This window comes from Aricia agestis, chromosome 12, assembly GCF_905147365.1.
Source record: "Aricia agestis chromosome 12, ilAriAges1.1, whole genome shotgun sequence".
In the NCBI taxonomy this organism is placed as follows: Eukaryota; Metazoa; Arthropoda; class Insecta; order Lepidoptera; family Lycaenidae; genus Aricia; species Aricia agestis.
The window spans coordinates 7,581,216-7,602,574 of record NC_056417.1 but is presented as its reverse complement, the minus strand read 5'-3'; the positions used below and the strand labels follow the sequence as shown (position 1 = coordinate 7,602,574).

The 21,359-nt window shown below is 38.1% G+C and overlaps 1 protein-coding gene across 2 annotated transcripts in view; it reads right to left on the bottom strand.

Moving 5' to 3' along the window:
* Nucleotides 1-398: 398 nt before the first annotated feature.
* The window catches only part of LOC121732311 (transcription initiation factor TFIID subunit 1), a 34,474-nt gene continuing 13,513 nt past the window's right edge, over nucleotides 399-21,359 (bottom strand). The window contains exons 18-36 of one of the 2 annotated variants that reach the window (XM_042122152.1): nucleotides 20,099-20,362; nucleotides 19,165-19,298; nucleotides 18,690-18,858; nucleotides 13,575-13,686; nucleotides 12,758-12,957; nucleotides 12,338-12,426; nucleotides 11,777-11,921; nucleotides 10,908-11,072; nucleotides 9,986-10,210; nucleotides 8,821-8,965; nucleotides 8,369-8,499; nucleotides 7,663-7,825; nucleotides 6,795-6,937; nucleotides 6,193-6,355; nucleotides 5,280-5,336; nucleotides 4,477-4,569; nucleotides 3,970-4,100; nucleotides 2,583-2,702; nucleotides 399-509 (exon numbers count right to left, since the gene is read on the bottom strand). In XM_042122152.1, the coding sequence (XP_041978086.1) occupies nucleotides 435-509; nucleotides 2,583-2,702; nucleotides 3,970-4,100; nucleotides 4,477-4,569; nucleotides 5,280-5,336; nucleotides 6,193-6,355; nucleotides 6,795-6,937; nucleotides 7,663-7,825; nucleotides 8,369-8,499; nucleotides 8,821-8,965; nucleotides 9,986-10,210; nucleotides 10,908-11,072; nucleotides 11,777-11,921; nucleotides 12,338-12,426; nucleotides 12,758-12,957; nucleotides 13,575-13,686; nucleotides 18,690-18,858; nucleotides 19,165-19,298; nucleotides 20,099-20,362 (2,724 nt within the window). In that variant the 3' untranslated portion in view covers nucleotides 399-434. The remainder of the gene's footprint in view (nucleotides 510-2,582; nucleotides 2,703-3,969; nucleotides 4,101-4,476; nucleotides 4,570-5,279; nucleotides 5,337-6,192; nucleotides 6,356-6,794; nucleotides 6,938-7,662; nucleotides 7,826-8,368; nucleotides 8,500-8,820; nucleotides 8,966-9,985; nucleotides 10,211-10,907; nucleotides 11,073-11,776; nucleotides 11,922-12,337; nucleotides 12,427-12,757; nucleotides 12,958-13,574; nucleotides 13,687-18,689; nucleotides 18,859-19,164; nucleotides 19,299-20,098; nucleotides 20,363-21,359) is intronic. The other variant, XM_042122153.1, reaches the window with a different exon arrangement.

Sequence of the window (21,359 nt, the reverse complement as noted above, 5' to 3'; positions counted from 1 at the left end):
ACACTAATTTGCCCATAGCTTAGGTATATGAAATGACGTATTTATTTATTATTAAAACAAGCAATCTAAAACATATCCAACACGAATTTTTTACTTTAACGCGGCGTCACCTTAATGTTTTTTTGCGTATTTTGCTGTAAGAAATCTTTGTTACGTTAATTTTGATAGATCGAAACGATCGATCACAATCGAGTGGCTGCGCTTAGCTGTATAACAAAACACAGTATCTATATTACTCATATTGTTTTGAGTTTTTACGTACGTCTTTGGAGAATGTTGAGAAACATTTTAGTTTACGAGTGAAAAAAAATTGGCACGATTAAAGACAAAACGCTTTTTATAATATTATAATATCAAATATTTTATTGCTTATTATATAAATTAAACTAACCATTTCAACATTATAGTATATAAAATGAATAAAATTGCATATTTTAGAACCACAACCCGTCCTCTGCCTCCTCTTCGCTGTCAGTAACCTGCAGGTCGTCTTGTATAGCGGGCTCCGGCTAAAACAATAAAATAACACTATCAGAGAAAATGATTTATAGTCAGATTGGGGATCTGCTTAATTTGGTCGACTTGTCGACAGATCGCAATTATAAACATTGAATTGACGTGATCCGACCAAATCACGTGGTCTGGCACCTGCCTCTGAAACAATTTCCTCGATGGTACAATAATTTCTGCAATAATTCTAGATGGTTCTGAATAAGCACATTCACAACTTTATCCCAAAAGAGTAGTGTTCTCGTGGGATACCCAAATATCCACCGTCCATTTATTCATGACAATAATAACATTAAACTATTAAACTAGTAGGTTCTTAATAATTTCAAATTATCCCAAAAGAGTGGTATAAAAGACAACTTAAAAATTATTATCTGACTAAATCATTGAACAATAATGACACGGATCAAACATTGTTTAGCCTTGTTAGTCATTAGATTTTTTAACTTTTTTAACTTAGTACGAGGGCTGCTATTTATGTATCCGGAACTGGCCACTTACAAGAAGAATATTTAAAAAGTAATTACAACATTTGAAAATAGAACTCTTTGGTTGAAGAATACATTTTGTTTCATGTGACTGTCAATTATTTTTCCATTGTGGCGTCATTTTCAAAATTGCGTGTCTTCATTTGCCATGGATTTAACGCGTGAACATTTTCGTGCAATGATTTACTACGATTTTCGGCGTGGGCTAAATCAACAACAGTGCTTTATTCAACTCACCGCAACTTTTGGAGATGAAGCACCATCAAAAACCACTGTTTATCACTGGTACAGTGAGTTTAATCGTGGGCGGTCTATGCTCACGGATGAAAATAAAGAAGGTCGCCCAAAAACAGCTGTTGTCCCACAAAATATAGATGCTGTGCAGGAACTAATAATGCGTGATTGTCATGTTACATATCGCGAGATAGAGGCGTCCTTAGGCATAAGTATGACGAGCATACATAAGATATTACACGAACATTTGGCTGTAAAAAAAATATGTTCGCGTTGGATTCCGCACAACTTGACAATCGATCAAAAACGGGCTCGTGTCGATTGGTGCAAAAAAATGATAAAAAAATACAACCGTGGTACGTCAAAAGCCGTTTATAATATCTACACAGGTGATGAATCTTGGATCTATGCATATGACCCCGAAACTAAACAACAGTCAACGGTGTGGGTGTTCCAAGATGAGCCGAAACCAACAAAAGTTACTCGTGCAAAAAGTACTTTGAAGCAAATGGTCGCCTGTTTTTTTGGAACTAATGGACATGTGGCTACAGTGCCATTAGAGAATCGTAAAACGGTTAATTCTGAATCATTTGTTTACCAGAAGTCTTTGAAGAAATAAGAAAGGACAACCGACAACGCAGAATCATATTACATCACGACAATGCTAGCTGTCACACCTCAGCTGAAACAACTCAGTTTTTGGAGGGTCAAAAGATCGAATTGACTGGTCATCCGCCGTACAGCTCTGATTTGGCACCTAACGATTTCTTTTTATTTCCATACGCGAAGAACAAATTACGTGGTCAACGTTTTTCGAGCCGCGAAGAGGCTGTTGATGCGTTCAAAATGCACGTTTTGGAGATACCTCAATCAGAATGGAAAAAGTGCTATGAAAATTGGTTCCAGCGTATGCAAAAGTGTGTCGATCATCGCGGCGAATATTTTGAAAAGCAATAAAACCATATTAAATGATATATGTTTGTTTCTTTTTTTAATTCCGGATACATAAATAGCAGCCCTCGTAGTAGGTAATTAATAGTTTTTCATCGTGTACTTTGGCTTTAATTGTTTCGTGTTTGTGTGTGTGTGTGTTTATTAGTTTTAGTTTGTTATGCACATTATGCATCCACTCGTTTAAGTTATCTTTATATCAATGTTCTAGTCGTAAGATGGTTGCCTGGAAGATATCGCTACTTAGCGATAAGGCCGCCAGAATTGAGTTGTCCTTTTCAGATTTTAGTGTTTTCTTGTATTATTTTGTGGAATGCAATAAAGTATATTATTATTATTATTATTCTCGTAAAATACCTAAATAACCACCATCCATCCATCCAATATAATGCCACAAACCTGCCAATTCTCCATGGGTTCCTCCTTGAACTGCGGCGGTTCCGGCAGCGGGCCGGGGGGCAGCGCCGCGCCCGCGTCCAACGGCGGCTCCATACCCATGTCCGGCTCGATCGGCTCCTCCTAAACGAAACAGGAAAGCGAGTAAGAATACGACAGTATAAGTGATAAATAGTATTTTAAAAAGATAAAACCGACTTCAAAATTGTGCGTACTTGAATTCTCGACTTCGACTAAAAATTCTCTATCTCAAAAACTACTGAACCTATATTGATAAAACTTGCAGATAAAAGTTGGACAAAGCCTCTTTAGCCTAAGTACAGGTCAAGAAAGAATTACTTAAATCGGATTTGTAGTTCCGTAGATATGCGAACACAATCATAAAAAACATACATACATACATGCACTTATAAAATTTGACACATTTGTTCACACGCAGATACCTGATATAGATTAACATACGCGAAAACTGGACGGTTCTGAAAATATGACATACATATAGGGGTCGAATTGATAACCTCCTTTATTTGAAGTCGGTTAAAAACATATGTCATTTCATCAGCGATATGTCAAAAATTACAGGACTGTATCGATTCGAAGATCTTTCGAGCGAGGTGTTATGCTCGGACAGGCCGAAGCCCACTGATTTTAGCCGTCAATAATGACCGACTGACCTAGGAGCCAGCGATAGCTAGATTCGTCTATACTTACTAAAATAATTATAAATGCGAAAGTATGTCTGTCTATCTGTCTACCTTCACACCCAAACCGCTGAACCGATTTTGCTAAAATTTGGTATGGACATACCTTGAGTCCTGGAAAAGGACATAGGATATTTTATCTTTTATCCTGGAAAATTTTACGGTTCCCGCACGATAAACAAATAGCGCAAGAGAGTTACGGGCATCATCTAGACATTTTATAAAATCTGAAAGTTTAATGTGAGAACGACCAGCAACTATGGAGTTTTGGTCTCGGTTACTTCAGGATGTATCCAGTTCTTAAGGTCTAACAAACCTTCGATAAAGTATAAAGCTCCATTGTAGCGTATATTAGCTACTAAAGTTACTTATAAGGCACAGTTACACACGCTTATTTCGAGCACGCTCAAAAATTTACAGGCGTGCGATTTTTTAGCCCCCTATTGCTAGCCTCTCACGGCGCGTAATATCACAAGCCGCACGCGCCGGGTGGCTTGAGGTGACGCGGGCTGGCTCGAGCAGCCGCGTCCGATCCAATTGATATACGGCTCCTGATATTACGCGCCCTGAGAACGATAGCGAGGACTCGCCTGTTGGCTCACTCTCACTCGTACAAATCGGCTCGGCACGGCACGGATATCACTCGCCGTGAGAAGCCAGCATAAGCCTATCTCTCTAGGGAATCTCACCTTGACGATGGGCGGGAAGGTGTAGTCTGTGCTGTCGAGGTCTACCAGGTCGGTGACGTGCGGCGGCTCGTCGGGGATCTCGCGCTTGATCGTCAGCTCCGAGTCAAACGACGTGCCGGGCATGTCCTCGTCTATGTGACAACAGTATTTGAGTAATCATAAATATAAGTAGAGGTGAGTAGAAGAATCAGGTAAGTTACAGTTAAAAAATTGCCGTTTTCAGGGTTTCGTACCCAAAGGGTAAAAACGGGACCCTATTACTAAGACTTCGATGTCTGTCCGTCTGTCTGTTTCCAGGCTGTAGGCTGTATCTTGTAACTACTTTTTTATTTCAAAGTATAGATTTATATGGACAGGTCTCGAAAGCCACTCGCCGCGCGGCCTACTAGACGGCTTGTCCATATAAATATATACATTGGAACGCGCCGTCACCGCTTCCGCCCCGCTGCCCGCTAATTTCGAGACTGAAGCCTTATAAAAAAGACATTTATAAAATTATATAATGACCTGGATTGACGGACAGTTGCACCATGGTCTCCGCCGCCTCCTTCTGTTCCACCTCCTCCAAGCCTGAGCTTCCGCTATCCGAATATTGCAGATCTGTGGAAAGTGAGGGTTTTCGATATATCATTTTGCCACCAGAGGGACGGTAGGGTCTTTCGTGTCAAATGTCGTGTCAAACAGATGTATATATCAAACAGATCTGTGGAAAGTGAGGATTTTCGATATATCATTTTGCCACCAGAGGGACGGTAGGGTCTATCGTATCAATTGTCGCGTCAGACAGCTGTCATATATCGTGACATATGACAGCTGTCTGACACGACAATTGACACGATAGACCCTGAGCTACGGCTACATAGCGCCATAAAACCCTCATTGGCTAAAATCAGAACTAACGCAGCCTATAGCCACATTGAAGAATGTAACTTAAGAGTCAGCTGATTAACTCCTGTTAATGTCAACCAAGTATAATTTTTCACGTGGCTTAAAAGAAAACGCTGCCATAATTTTGATTACGCCTCTAGTCCACCGACGCTGCGAACTGCGAAAACTCTGCGAAACATCAATAGAGCGAGATGCAATATAACACAATGTCGTGTGGCGGATGAGACAGTAAATCGGTTCGCCGCTGTTTCGCAGTTCGCAGCGTCGGTGGACTACAGGCGTTAACTATTGCTTTGGATCCATGCCCCCGTGACGACGAAAAAATGTAGAAACATAAAATTGTTTCCGTCTTCTCTTTATGATATTATGTTTTGATAAATAAATGTGATCAATGGTATCAATGGTACAAATTTTAAACTTACCATCAACAAGACTGTTCTGGTCTTTCCTGGGTCGGCCGCGTTTCCTTGGTGTTGCATCTGTGAAGATATATTTAAACATTACCAATAACGTTTAAGCATTCAAAAAGACGTAATTCTTACTATAAATAGATAATAAGAACTATAAGAGAAAACAAAGAATATGGGTGAAAAGCTACTTCTTGTTCAGCCTATGAAGACGCTTAAGTCTAATGTAAATAAAATAATTTAAATAAACTTTTGGAAAGACTAGATGACGCCCATAACTCAGATGCGCCGTTTTATTGCACGGGAACCGTACATTTTCCAGGGATAGAAAGTATCTTTATGTCAATTCTCGGAACTCAAAGTATATCTATACCAATTCACACAAAAATCGGGCTTGGATATGAAGAGATATCAGACAGACAGATTCACTTTCTGATTTATAATATAAGTATGGATAAAAATCATAAACAGCCTATGCGTCGTATCGAATTTACTTTTAACTGGTCCCCTAGACGATCAATTGTATTGTGGAATATCACGCTTAACTTTTATTGAACAGTTTATTTAACAATTTGATTGAAGGCGCGATGTTCAATATCAACCCTAGACGGTGAATAATATTATGCAAAACGTGATATTGCGCAATAAAATTGCTCGTCTAGGCCGCTAAGATTATAGCGTTCATCACCGGTATTACTAAAGTCACGTTAGATTTTTTCTGAAATTAATAATTATAGAAACTTTTTTTGCGCTAGCGTTTAGAAAAGGTCATATAAATAGCTCAAATTCAAAAACTCAACCAAATCCAACTGGTGCGTTAGCCGCCTGGTTTGAAGGTGCCTATTTTTGACCACATCTTCTTTATTTTTCTTTTTTTTTCCAAAAAATTTCGCAATAAAATTGCACGTCTAGGGGCCGCTTAGCTTACCGTCGGCTGACGTGGACGGCTTGTGTTTCCTCGGTCGTCCGCGGCCGCGCTTCTCGTCCGTCGTCGTGGGTTGTTCCTCCTCCGTGTCGGACTCCGCCGCCTCCAGCATCTTCTGTTGCACTCGCACGATGTTCGCTTCCAGTTGCGACACGTGCTCGTCGAACTGAAAATTATAAAAATTATAAAATAAAAAAAAACGGGCAAACAGGTCACCTTATGGAAAACAACTACCGTCGCCCAATAGAGACTCGCAACATTAGGGCGTGCGTTGGAATACCCTATTTTTTTGAAGGTTTGCAGGTCGTATTGGTGCAGAAATACTGCTGGTGACAGTTCATTCCAGAGTTTTACCGTGCGCGGCATATGCTTGAAAAGTGGTACAGTGGATGTTAACCTGTGTTCATTTCTCAGGTCCAAAATATTTATTGCCTCGAGATAACGCTCCTATAAAGATTAAATATAATAATATATGGCGCTTTTGAATTCTGTTTTACCATACTTATCAAATAGGAGCATTTGTAAATGATATTTCCTGTGCTTACAAAGAATATAATAGTATAAATAACTTATGGGTTAAATAAACACGATTTCTTAACTCTCACCTGTTCCAAAGCCTCCTTCGTAACTTTTAGTATAGCTTCGGCCTGCCGCGTGAACTGAGAGTTGGGTCCGTTGTACGCGCGGCAGTTGTCCACCAGCAGCTGTATGTCACGCAAGAACTCCTCGCGACTGTGGTATTTGTGGGCTAAAAAATATGAACAACTGTTAAGAAAGTTAGCAGAATTTTCATATATAATATTCTACATATTTCTCGACTTCATCTTTTTCCATCACTTTCTATAGTTAAAATATTAAAATTATATGAAGAATATATTATTTATAATTAGTGTATAACGCAAAAATAAAGTTATTTAAAACTAATTAAACAAACGTTTTAAGCTATTGCATAGCTTTTATCGGCTTTATTTATGGGCTTTGAGCGCGACCGAATCAAGAAATTCCATGACATAAAAACCTAATTAAATAATTATACACTTTCCTTGTATTTATTCCACTTTACTACATAATTATAAATGCAATGAAAGTGTATTATTATTTAATTGAATATAACCACCAAGAAGTTACAGTACATTCAATATCATATAAAAAAACTTAACATCCCTCACTCCGACCGGTCGGTGCAGCGTAGCCAGACTTCGGTGTTTGTGTGCGTGCGGCTAGACGTATGCGAATTATAACTGCATAAGTTAGTAAAAAATGCTATGTAATAGCTTTACCGCGGCAGTCTCCGAGTGACACGAGTATTTTTTAGTCATTCTATGTCTTCTTTCAGTATACGAAAAACGATAAAGAAAGCATGATATATTTATTTACGATTAAAAGCCAAGACTGGCGTACTCTGAGTTATTGATATTGTACACGAAGTTTGAATATTTTTCCTTCCGTTGTATATTTATTATTTTTCCTAACCTTGAATCTTTTTCCCAATAGTCTCCATGTCGATAGGCTTCTTGATGACATTGTAGTAGTCCTTCACCTGCTTCTTGTTAACCGGCTTGAGGAAGGGCCACGCCTCTGGCATCACTTTCAGTTTGGTCGTCAGTAAGTTTTCGAATATGAAGGAAAGGGCAACCTGAAAAGATACAATATTGAGATCATTTCAAGTAATTTCGTATCTTATTGCATGTAAAAGTAGTATACTGTATAGCCTAGCACTTTCAATATAGTTTGCATTTAACTTTATCGCAAAGAATGTTGTATTTCACATGTCATTGGAACATATTTCATCCATTAAAAAAATCAGTTGTATCGTTTTGTATTTTTGTTTGTGATTCTGTTGGTGAATCTGTAAATAGTGACATCTCGATTATATAATTTAATCGTATTCTATCTGGTTGTCAGATAGAGATTCAGCCATAGAACTTTAGCTATATTACTTGAACCTTTACACGCACAAAAATAATTATCGACACCTTAATTCCACGCATACGATAAAAATACTTACGAATCTATTACGAATATAGTTTAATTAATGGACGAATTTCTACTATCCGGCCAACGGACTTTATCAAATTATATTTCTATAACTTTACATGGTTTAGATAAGTATAACTTTTATAGTAAATTCTATCAGCTATACCATTTAGAAATCATTAAAGGCGTGTTAATCGCTTACCTGATCATTGTCATCTAGTAGCGGATTAATTTGTTTCTCGAGCTTCATAAACTGTTCCTCTTTTTCGGCCAACTTCTCGAAACAACGCTGCATCATGCGCTGTGCCGCCACCGTCAAACTGCTATTCTGACCTACGGACATAAGAATGTAGTAGTTTTTTGGCTGATGGCTTTGACGATGACAAGTTTGCAATTTTATTCTTAATAACTCAACCTTATCTACCTACTACTTACCTTAATGCGCCAGAAATATTTATCATAATTATATGAAGGGTATGAATATTTGTGCTTATATGCTCAAGGACTAGAACTTAGAAGATCTATCGCACTAAAGCTCTCAAGGTTTCATCTTAGATTTATGTTAGCCTTGAAAATGACATTCAAGTATATATCAATGGTATATTATGTGTGTATTTGTGTGTCATTTTGAATAAATGGTCAGGTTTAACTAACCGTTATACAAAGTAGAGTTTTCCACGATCTGGTTGACGTCAGCCAAGAACTCCTCGCGGCTCTGATAATGCTTTTGTCTGAGGTTTTCTCTAATCGTCTGTAGATCCATCGGCCGTTGAACTATGCGGTGATAATCGGCTACCAGCTGTAAATTATTATCATGTAATGCGGCATTTTTATTCAGCCCTGTTGGGCAAAGTGGGTAGGGAAGTGCTACCCACTAGCTGGGAAGTGGGCAGCGCAATAATGCAAATACAGTGGGTGGCCAAATTATTAATATAATCAGTGTGAGATTTTTACGTAGTTTCGTATTGGTTGATGGATTTTTGTTCACCAAAGGCGACATGATTTTTTTTATAAAAGCTGTGTTATTGAACGAGTGAAACCACCTTCGTCGGTTACGACATGAGGCGAGAATAGAACAAAGGGGAATGGTCGACTACACCTGGTCGAAGGAACCATGCGTTAAGACCAATATCTGCTAGATTTATAAAGTCATCTCTATCCCCAGATAGCTGAATAGCAGCCAGACGGGACCTGCATATGTATGCAGGACTCTGCACCTTACCATAAGGCTAAAAAAATATTAACCTTTTTAAAGATAAAAAAAATTCCTTATGAGACACGAAAACTTATTGTTTTTCAAGTGAGTATAATAATTTGGCCACCGACGGTAGTCACTCGCGCTGCCACTCGTCATGCCGCTGCCGCTGCCCGACGCGGCTAGTATATAGAGGGCTAAGCGTAAACGCTCATTCGCGTCGTTACTACCGCAGAAGTATTCAGAGTAATATTGCCGGCAGCGCGAGGAGCAGCGGCAGTGGCTGAGTGTAAACAGCCCATAAATATGTGCATAATACATATATTATGGATATTTTTGTTTAAATTGTAAGTATAAATCTAAAAGAAGATAAAAAAGAGTTATATGCATTAGGCAGTATCGAACATGTCTATCATTTACTTAAATAATGCCTCGTATTTTATCGGGCACCTATAAAATAAACTCTTACCTTCTGATTAACAGGGAACAAGAAGGCTGTAAATCCGGCAGATGGCGCATATGATTCAGCACGTCTTCCAGTAATGACGACAACGTCACTAGCGAGTCCGGACGGGATCTCTCTGCGGGAATAACACTCAAAACAGGGTATATATAAACTGTTACCTTCTGATTAACAGGGAACAAGAACGGCTGTACATCCGGCAGATGGCGCATATGATTCAACACGTCTTCCAGTAATGATGACAACGTCACTAGCGGGTCGGTACGGCGTCTTTCCGCCGGCCGCCGCACAAGATAGTCGCAGTCGCTGGGGTTACGCCGGCGCCGCCCGCGCGAGTCGCGCCGCCCACCGATGCGACGACCCCGCTCGTCAACTTGATCTAAGTTCTGTTAACGAGATTAAGTGAAAAGAAAAGAAAGAAAAACAAACATATAATCAATCTGTTATAAATTCCAAAAATCAAAAAAACATTAACACAATGAAAATCTAAGTAACACTAGTAACTGAAGTTTTAATCTTGTTTTTTTCTAGCTCATTGTAAAAGTCATTTCACAGACAAAGGCAGCGTATTTTAAAACAGCGCGATGCTATCAATTTATAAATACAATCACCCTGACGCAAAAATATGTTTTATTTATTTATTTAAGTAATACAAATTATAACTTATGTCTAATTGAGAGTGTACCATAAACCTGCAAGGTTTGTCTGGTACAGCTTAGAAAGTTCACCACGCGCAACATTATATCACTATAATCTAGTAAGAAACTAATAAACAAATAAACTTGTACAATAATCTATTGACTAAAGTAATTCATCCTTCACGGGGAAGAACAACTAATAACAAAGATAGTGTAGTATAAACTAAATATAATATATTTTGCAGTTGTAAATAAAAACATTATTATAATTTAATTTGCTAAACTACATCACTTTTCAGTATAACAATATAGTGTCAGCTGTGAACTGCGGACTGCGACTGGACCGGTTTTTGTCGTAAGCATCGACCCTTCACATACAGGTGTTATCATTACTTTGTGTACACTAACTAACTAATATGTAAACTAACATAGTGACGTCACAAACCTTAATAATCTTCGTAGGCAGCGTCAGCTTAGTGCCATCGACGTACCCAAGCTCCTCCTCATCGGGCTCAGGAGGCGTGTCGTGTTCGGGCGACGGCGCCCCGCCCGTGTAAAGCGGACACGCCTTGTTCGTACGCATGTGTCCCACTTGACCGCACGCGCCGCACTGTGACGTTATGTTTTTTTTATTTCATGTTGAAGCAAGGACACACACACAAAGGGTATATATGTAACCAGTAACATATTTAAATAAAAAGGCAAAACCTACAATTAATAATTCAAAACGTTAAAATCAAAATGTCCAGGCTCATTATAAAATCATGCGCAATGTAAACTTAAAATCTTAAAACCTTCATGCGCCAAAATATTACAAAACAAAAGCAAACAATGAACTAGCTTTTAAAATGGATATTCGAGCGAATTATTAAACTCTATTCTACAACTTGCAAAGCAAATAAATTATTTTATTTCAGTCAGTAAAATAACATTTGATTGCCATCCTTTTTAATTTGTCACTTTATATTTTTATTAGGTTTGGATTATTTAGAATAATAATTGCTATAGCTTTGAGTTTCATTTGTCACTTTACTGACTGAGATAACTCATAAAGTCAATTCTCGTGTAACATATAAAAGCAATAATTTATTATTTACTAGAAGACCCCGTGAACTTCTCATCACTACCTTCCCTGGTATTCCACATATATTTCAATACCAAAATTAGCCAAATCGGTTCAGCCCTTCCCGAGTTTTAACGAGAACAAAATTGGAACTTAATTTTGACTCATGTTTTAACTTGACAATTTTTTATTACGAGAACTGGCCTCAGAGTACAGGACGGCACAATATTGAGAAAAAAAGCAATACATACTTTATTTTTATTTACCTTCAGCTTGAGATCTGGTTTGAGTTTCGGGCGGCGACGGGATGGGGTCGGCAAGTCGGGTTCTTGTTTGATCTGACCGAGCGGGATGAGACCGGGGGAGCCACGGTCCAGCATTGACGATGACATGCTCATCATACCTGCAGGGTGGAAAAGGTTAAGGATCTACACTAAACGAGGAGTGTGAGGCATAGGAGATAGAGGTCATTTAGTGTGCAAAAGTACGGTTGTGAAGCATGTAGATTATCGCTACGTTGTACTATCAGAGAAGTTGATTCCTAGGCAGATGGGGGACCTACGTAGTTTGGTCGCGTTACGTCAATCCCAGCCGACAGATCACAATAATTAACTGCCTGCCTAGGAATCAATTTCCTCGATGGTACATTTACGCATTAATATGCTTCTATGCTAATACTTCTATAGCGTACTTGCTCTAACGCGATAATATATTTAGAACGGAGTGAAAGGGACCGGACATCGCGTATCTATACGTAAACTAAGACTATTTTAAATGTCGTTAATTGAAGCAATATTCAAAATACAAAACACATACTGTCATTACTGGGCGTGGCCGGTACGGTGACATTTCCAGCCAGTCTCTCCCTTTCTTGATTCCTCTTGATACGACGCAGTTGTTCCTGTATAAAAAAATTCAGCTGATGTAAAAATCACTTATACATACGCATTACTGAAACTAAAAGAAGCTGAGAATTTCATCTTAGCTATAAACTATATTATGTTATATTATTATCACTAGCCAGTCACTAAACAATAATTGACTTAGTATGTACCATCACGCCACGCTTTTATGTTAAACTTCTCTTTACTTTAAGCAAAGTTTGGTTTTCCAAGTTTTGTTCTTGCAATGTCGTTAGATCTATCTGACTCTAAGCGTTCAATTTATTTAAAAACATATATTTTTTTTATTAGGAGACTTTGAAAATATAATAAAAACTACAATCCACAAACCTGAATCCTTCGTTTCTCTCGTTTCATCTCCTCCTTTTGCGTCTCATCCATGGTCGCGAACTGTCGTATGAACGCTTCGTCCTTAGTGGATCGTATTTTGGTATACGCTTCAATGATGGCCGCTTTACGGACTAACTCTACGCGCGTGTACCGTTGACCCGTCGCGTTGCGGAACGTACGCGCAATACGCAGCACGCGCCCTGCAACAAACAAAGAGTATTAGGGCCCCCGCAGACTACGGACATTTAGTCAGCCGGCCTGTCCACATCTACACGTCACGACGTCGTCAACGTGGAACGGTGCGGTAACGTGGCACGTTACGTTGTCGCGGCGTGCAAATTTACGTCAACGTAACGTGAAAATGCACGTCACGACGACGCAACGTTGCACGTCGCCGTGCCTCGTAAAATTCTACTTATTATGCATTAACTAGGGTACGTTATTCGAATAGAAAAAGTGTACGGTAAATACGGCAACGTCACCGTAAAACTGCACGTCACGTCAGCCGACATGGCTCGATCCGTTGCGCTTGCTCAGTTAATACTTAATGAATCGTTTTTAGAAGTGATCAGGTTTCTGATGCTGGTTTCCGATGCTGGTTTCTGATGCTGGTTTCAGCATAGCTTAGTGTCAAGTTTACAATGCCACTCAAAATTTTATAATACCGACGCGACTCTTGATTAATATCCACTTCTTGTAATTTATTCCAAATAAAAAATTCGAGGTCTTTAGACCTCGTACCTTTTATTTGGATTTGCATCAAAAATTTTGCTTTTAAAAGGTTTTTCGAACAACCAAAAAGTTTGAGGATCACTACCTTGATTATTTGACTGTTGGTCATTTTGGTTGATCTGTGGTTTCTTCTCCGACTGCCCGAGAATCATCTTCCTTAGCTCCTCTCTCTCTGCTTCCTCTCTTTCTTTGGTCAGCTACAAGTGAGATAAAGAATAAAATATATTATAACAAAAGCGATCGTCACTTGTTAAAATAGCAAGCAACGAACTCAAAATTTTTTAATGAATACAAAATCTTATATATAAAATTCTCGTGTCACAATGTTAGTTACCGTACTCCTCCGAAACGGCTTTACTGATTTTTACCATATTTTATATGCACATTCAGTAGGTTTGAGAATCGGCTACTGGCTACTTTTTATATTGATAAGTGCATTTGAATAAATCTTATATCTTTATCTTTATATATATATATATATATATATATATATATATATATATATATATATATATATATATATATATATATATATATATATACAATTGGAATCTCGGAATCGGCTCCAACGATTTTAATGAAATTTTGTATATAGGGGGTTTCGGGGGCGATACATCGATCCAGCCAGGAATCATTTTTAGAAAATGTAATTTTATTCGTGTTTTATCGAATACCGAGCAAAGTTCGGTCAAATAGTCAAATAGCTAGTAATAGTAAATTATTATAACTCGAGACTGATGGCGACCATTGTTTGTGCGACGGGATAGCGATGGACGTTGCCATGGTACCATACTTATTTAGTCACTTCAATAAAATAATAAAGAACTACTACATTACAAAGTTGTATGGCAAAACAACGTTTGCCGGGACAGCAAGTTTTATATATAAAAACTAGCTGTCTCCGCAAACGTTGTTTTGCTATATAAAGTAGGTATTTCTAGGTAATTTTTGGTGTAGACAAAAATAACTGACTTATTGTAAGTGTTTAAGGATGTGGTATATATGCGTGAAATAGCCACGGAGCGGCGTGAACTGATATAAAAATAATAAATGCCAAACATTATTATTTTTAAGTTACTATTATATAATTGATTCCTTAAAATTACATAAGTACCACTAATTAATTACGACAGTAAGGGCCTGTTTCATCTCCTCGAGGGTAAACCTAGCTATTTCTACCAACATTTATCTGGATGATATTGTGTATTTCGATTCATCTGAAGTATTTCGATTTACTTAAATGGAAATATATTATGGTGATTTTTTATTTTTGTTTTGTTGTATAGAAATCATAAAGTTAAACCTAGCGGAATAGAGAAACAAAGGCCTGAGCAAGCGAGATGTCACTATCAGTAACACTGCGTGGTAAAAAGAGACGTGTGATACATGACAGCAGAACTCCTATTTTGACGTCCAGTCGGCACTTATCGGCACGTTGACAATTTAATCTCTTAGAAAGATGCTTGTGTGAGTGTATACATACACATATTTTTACACACAGATGTACTTAAATCAATTTCGGTTTCGTTAGACAGCTCGAGATTGTTGCTCTATTCCGCTTAGGGTCTGTTTCACCACTTTCTGATAAAGTGCCGAATAGGCTATACGCAACTTTTTTGACAGATTCTCCATACTTGATTTGTCAAGTTAATTGGTGGATAGCCTATTCGTCACTTATCAGGAAGTCGTGAAACAGGCCCTAAGTATAGTAATTTAATGATAGAAATACTATTCTGTCCTTTTCTTCTTCCCGACCAACATAACTGACTAGTTTAAGATGACCCGCTACCTGCATAGGAATCAACTTCCTCCAGTGTACTGTTTTGCGTCTATTGACCGTGAAAGGGCGTGACTGTCGTTTTAATCTTATTTCATTGCAGTCAGCTCGTGTATTTTCTGATCGTTTTTGACGCAATTGCGCCATTCTCACACGTGCATCAGTAATTTCTTGCTGGATTTGTTCTTCGGTTCTTTGGCGTCTCCTTTTTTTCTTGCTTCTAGCTATACTTGTATTACGGCTCAAATCAGCCCCTCGGCGTTTTCTTGGCATTGCTCACTGTACAAAGCACTGATAAATAGAATTAATAAAATTACTTAATGATGATGAAAAACGTTATAGTTAAAATTAGGGCCAGGATTTTACCGCAGTTTTGAAATAAAATTGTAATAAGTACGTAGTAATAATAGTTCAATGCTTTCGCCAAATCTTTTTCGACCATTTCCAACAACAATATCAATATAAATAAAGAAAAGTATACTTACAACACAAAAGCCGTTGCTGCCAGCTCGTGCCGCGTGTTGAGTACTTCTAAGCTTATGTAAATCACTTGATTAACTAATCGTGCAAAATCATTTTTTGCAAAAAAAATTTGATCGCGGCGAATACGTCACTCATGACGTCATCATTTACGCTCAGGCAACGCTCAAAACGACCCACGACGAAGTTGGGTCAAAGTGGGCGTTCTAGTTTTTATTTTCAGGGTTCCGTGCGTACCCAAAGGGTAATAACGGGACCCTATTACTAAGACTTCGTTGTCTGTCCGTCTGTCCGTCCGTCCGTCCGTCCGTCCGTCCGTCCGTCCGTCCGTCCGTCCGTCCGTTTGTCTGTCTGCCTGTTTGATCTTAGCGCATGCTTTCGAAAGGCTTGTCGTATCAGCGGTAACTTATAAAGTTGTGTCAAGTTTTGAAGCTTGAAAAATAATTTATTTTGATAGGAAATCGGAGAAACTTTCTTAAAGTATTAGACGTTAAGGGTATCTGGCTTAATGTTCTGGAATCTTCTTTCTTTCGCTATCTTCTTTAATGTTCTGGAACATTGCTGCTCTTAAGTTATTTAGGTTATCCAGTTCTTTGAGTCCGCGGTCTTGTTTGTATGCATAAGAGTGACAAATCTTTCAGCGTTACAAAATCGTTCTTCTGTTTCTTCTTCTTTCTCAGAGAAGTGCAGAACGAGTAGTCGCACAACATTGTCGCGAAAATTTACTGTTAACAGTAAAAAGCTTTACAATCAATCACATGTAGTATGAAACGGGTATCAGCTTCTTCTTGAGTACTTCTCAAATGAAAATCTTTTCTTTGTAAATATATTAGAACTATCATGTTCTTCGTCCAAATATCCACCTGAAGTTAAAAGTTCCTGTGTTGTGTCAAGTTTTGATGCTTAGATAGTAATTTCTTTTCAGCAACACGTTATGTTAGCAGAACCGCAAAACGCCTAAGTAGCAAAGCCCACGTTTTCTGAACCCATAGGCTGTGGCTGAAAGATCGAGGATACCAATCATTTATTGATTGCCGGTTATTTCATCCGTTAATTCAATCTCATTGAAAGATCTCGAACTTGTAATATCAATCCCGTCAATGTAAAGCTGGTTGTTATTCATCCCGTTGTGGATTTTTGGATATTATGTCATGTCGGTTACAAATGTAATCTTTCTAGAGACTTTTGTTACCAGTGTAATTATTCAGAAGATACAGATCAGGTTAAGGACATTAATAAAATAAAATATTTTTTTTTTAATTATTTTATCAGTAAGTTTAAAGGGCCTATTCACGGCAGGACTGCCGTGCAGTCCTGCCGTGAATGGGCCTCTTTAGTACAACAAATACCTATCTATACCTATTATTTAGTTGATCACATAAAAAAAACTGTAAATACAACCTATGAATAAGTACCAGCTTACTTTAACATATTTTTATTACTTCATTCATGCTTTTTATTCAAAATTCTATTATCATTCTATAGAAAACCAGCCCAGTAGCTTAGCTACTGTCATGGGTTCAGCGCTACTGAAGCTCATTCAAACGGCTGCAGTTCTGTTGTTTATAGCTTCATTGTAATGATTTAAAGTTCATTAGAAAGCTGATAAAAGTAGCCAAATATTTTATAATTACCTATATTTCCATGATCCTGAGGGTTACCAAGTTATATACATAGGAAGGAAAAAATATATATTTTTTTAATTATGTTTTTCCGAAATATTTCCCTTGGTAGTTAATTCACATTGATAGTTGTTAGGAATAAAATGATGATTATTTAATAACCTTTCTTTTGAAACCGTATTTAAGTAAATCGGTTCAGTAGTTCTCTTCTGAGTCGGCCTACTCGTTAGTTCAGTTTACTCTGGTAGTATATAGATACAAATAAACCTCCACAACACCATGCGTCATCACGTTATGTCCCTATTATTGGTACTTTTCACAGCGATTTTTCAGCGACCAACGCTGATTGGTCTGGCGCAGAATGGCAGAAGTAATGTGTGCGTTACGCTCTGGAGTTAAGGTTGAATTTGTTATGTGAATGTGTTAGTGTTGCGGTTACCAAGGTGGCAATTTGATCATGTGACCTATGAGGTATGTATAGGAAAGTCGTTCAAATTTATTGGGACAAATATCGTTCTATTAATGTCGTTTTTGTAGTTTAATCATATTTCTTTATGTTGAGCTGATGAGTTTCCATGCGGAAGTGCTATACACTGTACTGTATGAGCGACAGTCACTGAACAGAACTCTAGAGCCTGTGAGATAGGTGTCTGAACGTTTTATTTTCAGCATTGCTTGATAAACTCTAAGCGTTGTATATTATATGTAAATGTTTGGAGTTCTTTAAGAAATTCTGAAGTGCAGGTAGTTAACTCAGAATTCAGATAATTACTTTTTATATTATGAAAAAAAATTAAGGGTGGACATTGGACAACCCTAATCACTTAGGGGTGTAAAAAATACATAATAGCCGATTCTCAGACCTACTGAATTTGCATACAAAATTTGGTAAAAATCAGTAAAGTTGTTTTAGAGGAGTAGCTAGCTTTCCCGGCAAACGTTGTTTTGCCATATTATAAAGTATTTCGCCCATATTATTTTATTGAAATTACTAAATGACATACTTAATGTCACCATGGCAACGTCCATAGCTATCCCGTGCACAAACAATGGTCGCCGTCAGTCTCGAGTTGTAATAATTTACTATTATTTATTCAACAAATGCACTTATCAATATAAAAAGTAGCCAGTAGCCGATTCTCAAACCTACTGAATGTGCATATAAAATTTGGTAAAAATCAGTAAAGCCGTTTCGGAGGAGTACGGTAACTAACATTGTGACACGAAAATTTTATATATAAGATGAACGCAAAACGCTAGAGCGAAAAACAAAGAAACCGGTCCTGTTCTATCGTAAATCTAGTATTTAAATACAACTCACTTGCTCAGTAGTCTTCTTATTGGCGAGCATATTCTCTAGATTCTTGCCCATCTCCTCAAGATCAGACTCCTCGCTGACAGAACTTTCCGCTTCGTCAGTACTGAGCACTTCTGTACTCTGCAGCACTCGGTTTTGTAGCTCGAATATACGCTGACACTCTTCTTTGTATCTGTAAGATAAAATATAATATTGTAGAAAGCAGTTTGCAGGGTGTGTTTCAAACTATAACTCAGTATAATGCTCATGTGTTTATGACGTCATGAATTAGATGCCACATGAAAAGACAGATGGCAGATAAAAGAAGCGCATCTGGAAGTTGCGGCATAAGGAGGGGGGCGGTCGCCCGCCGAAGAAAAAGGGGCGCTGAAGGCAAACAAAAGGGGCACCAATTTTTTTAGCACCCTGAGCGCCGAAAAAATCTCGCCCAGGGTGCTAGGAGTACCGGCACTGTGCGTTAATAATTAAGTTTTTATACCTTTCTTGATGTTCCGCTATGGAGAATCTGTTTCCTCTCGAGAACTTAGTCATTCCCTCCTCGCCGGCCTTCGCTTTCTCCGTGGACAGTGTTCTCACCACGTCAATAACTTCCCAACGGGACAGCTTTTTGATCTGAAATTATAGATAGGAACTTAAGCTACATATTTTACTTGCTAGCTTATATCCACTTACACCAGACTAAACTCATTGTTGCTAATAATCGTACTTTGTCTTAATATGATGCCTTCTTTTTCATAAATACTGAAAATGATAGAGATAGCGCGATATCCACGACTGTTGACTGCAGCCCACAAAGTGTCCATTGTGGGCTGCTACGTCAGACAATTAAGACCGGACTGGAAAAAATATCAAACCACGCTAGCAGCGCCTACACACTCCGCTATCCTCCAATCGTGATATAATGATTCCATGAATCGTGCCTGCATGAATTGTACTTTGCGCTGCAGCTAATAGTGAACAATATCGCGTAACAACGGTTCCCGCATTATAGCACGAAAGTAAAGATCGTAAGTCCCAAAAATGTTTTTGATGATTACTTAAAAATTAAATACAATACTAATATTTCCTTTAGCCATTATTTTATAAAGTGTATGATTGTAGTAGTGCAAGTTATTTAATGATAGTAACTCAATCAGTGTAACAGATATTTGTTGAAAATCCCAGGAAGATTAATAATTTCGAAAATAAAACTATTGAGTCAAAGTAAGTGAATCGTGTTTTCCGTTAGGCAAATATCAGATAAATATACAATGATTAAATAAACTCAATTTTATTTAAGTCAATCGTCTTCCGGGATCGTAATGCTTATTAGAAAACACAGCAAAATTTTAAAGCCCGCTCTTAAAAACTTATTGCAATAATTATATTCAACGATATACCGTTTAATGTTAGAATGAGACAGTGAATCTTACCTCCTCTTCCGGCACACCGAACTTGCGGAGCAGAGCCTTTGCATTGTTCAGACTCAGTCGACGCAGATCGGCGTCAGTACCAGTAACCGTGCGTTTGGGTTGCTGCTCATCCGTGGGTTGCTGGGTGGGTTTATTCGGAACCCGGACGTAGGAGAACCCTTCCCCGCAACCTGTCGGGTCAGCCGGGCCCGTCAGCTGCAGCAGACACTTGCCCCGCATGGCTTGAATGTACGCTCGAGTTGTGTTCCATGGAGCTACTTTCACCTGAAAGGGGAATTAGTTTAGTGACCTAGTTCAAATGTGAAACTATAGTCTGTCAAGAAACTGAAGAAATAATAAAAAGTGGCAACATCGTAGTAACCTTTCAAATCAATCTAAGAAAAAAGGGATGACACTAAGGCCGGCATAAATAAGATTCAAAGACTTTATTAGCATCCAAGTATAGTATACAATATACAAACTCAGCACCTTGTACAGGCGGTTGCTTATAAAATAGTACTTAACAAGATATATTTTGGATTGTAATTTGTTAACTACTTACATAAGTAACATAATATTATGTATTGTTCGTTTCTTAATTTCAACAGTCATAAGTCAATAGTCAGTACTTAAGATGCATCTCGGTCTCAAGACACGGTTCAGGCTCTGTGATTGGTTGGCTGTCAAAATTTGGACCAATCATAGAGGCGAACCGCGTCTTGAGACCGAGATGCATCTTGAGAACTGACTATTTATACCGCCCTAAGATATTGCCACTTTTTAATTTCTTCACTTTCTTGACAGAGAAAATTACTTATTAAAACCAAAGTTACGAGTATATTATATTTATGTAAAACAGGTCGATGCTTTTTCATTATTCAATTCAATTCAATTAATTTATTTCAGATTTTCATCCATAGTGTCAGTTTCAACAATAGGTCCTTAATCTAGTGTTAGTAAAATATGAAATAAATTGGAATAACATCATTAATTAATTTAATTATATATGTGAACCGAGCTATCGGAGCATGGAGCTGCACCCAATGCTTCAACAACGTGGAATCCCACCTGCTACCCAACACATTCAGGTGTCTGTTTGGACTGTTATGCACACTATCATTGACCTCATTTACCTGCTCACCTAACAAAAATCATTAAAGATGATTACTTTTGTATATTTTTCTAATAGCTAGGTAAAGTAGGGCGCCGCCGGCCGCGCCGTGAAATATTGTGAAGTGAAAGTGAAAAAAATTGGGAACCCCTGGTCTATACATTATACTGC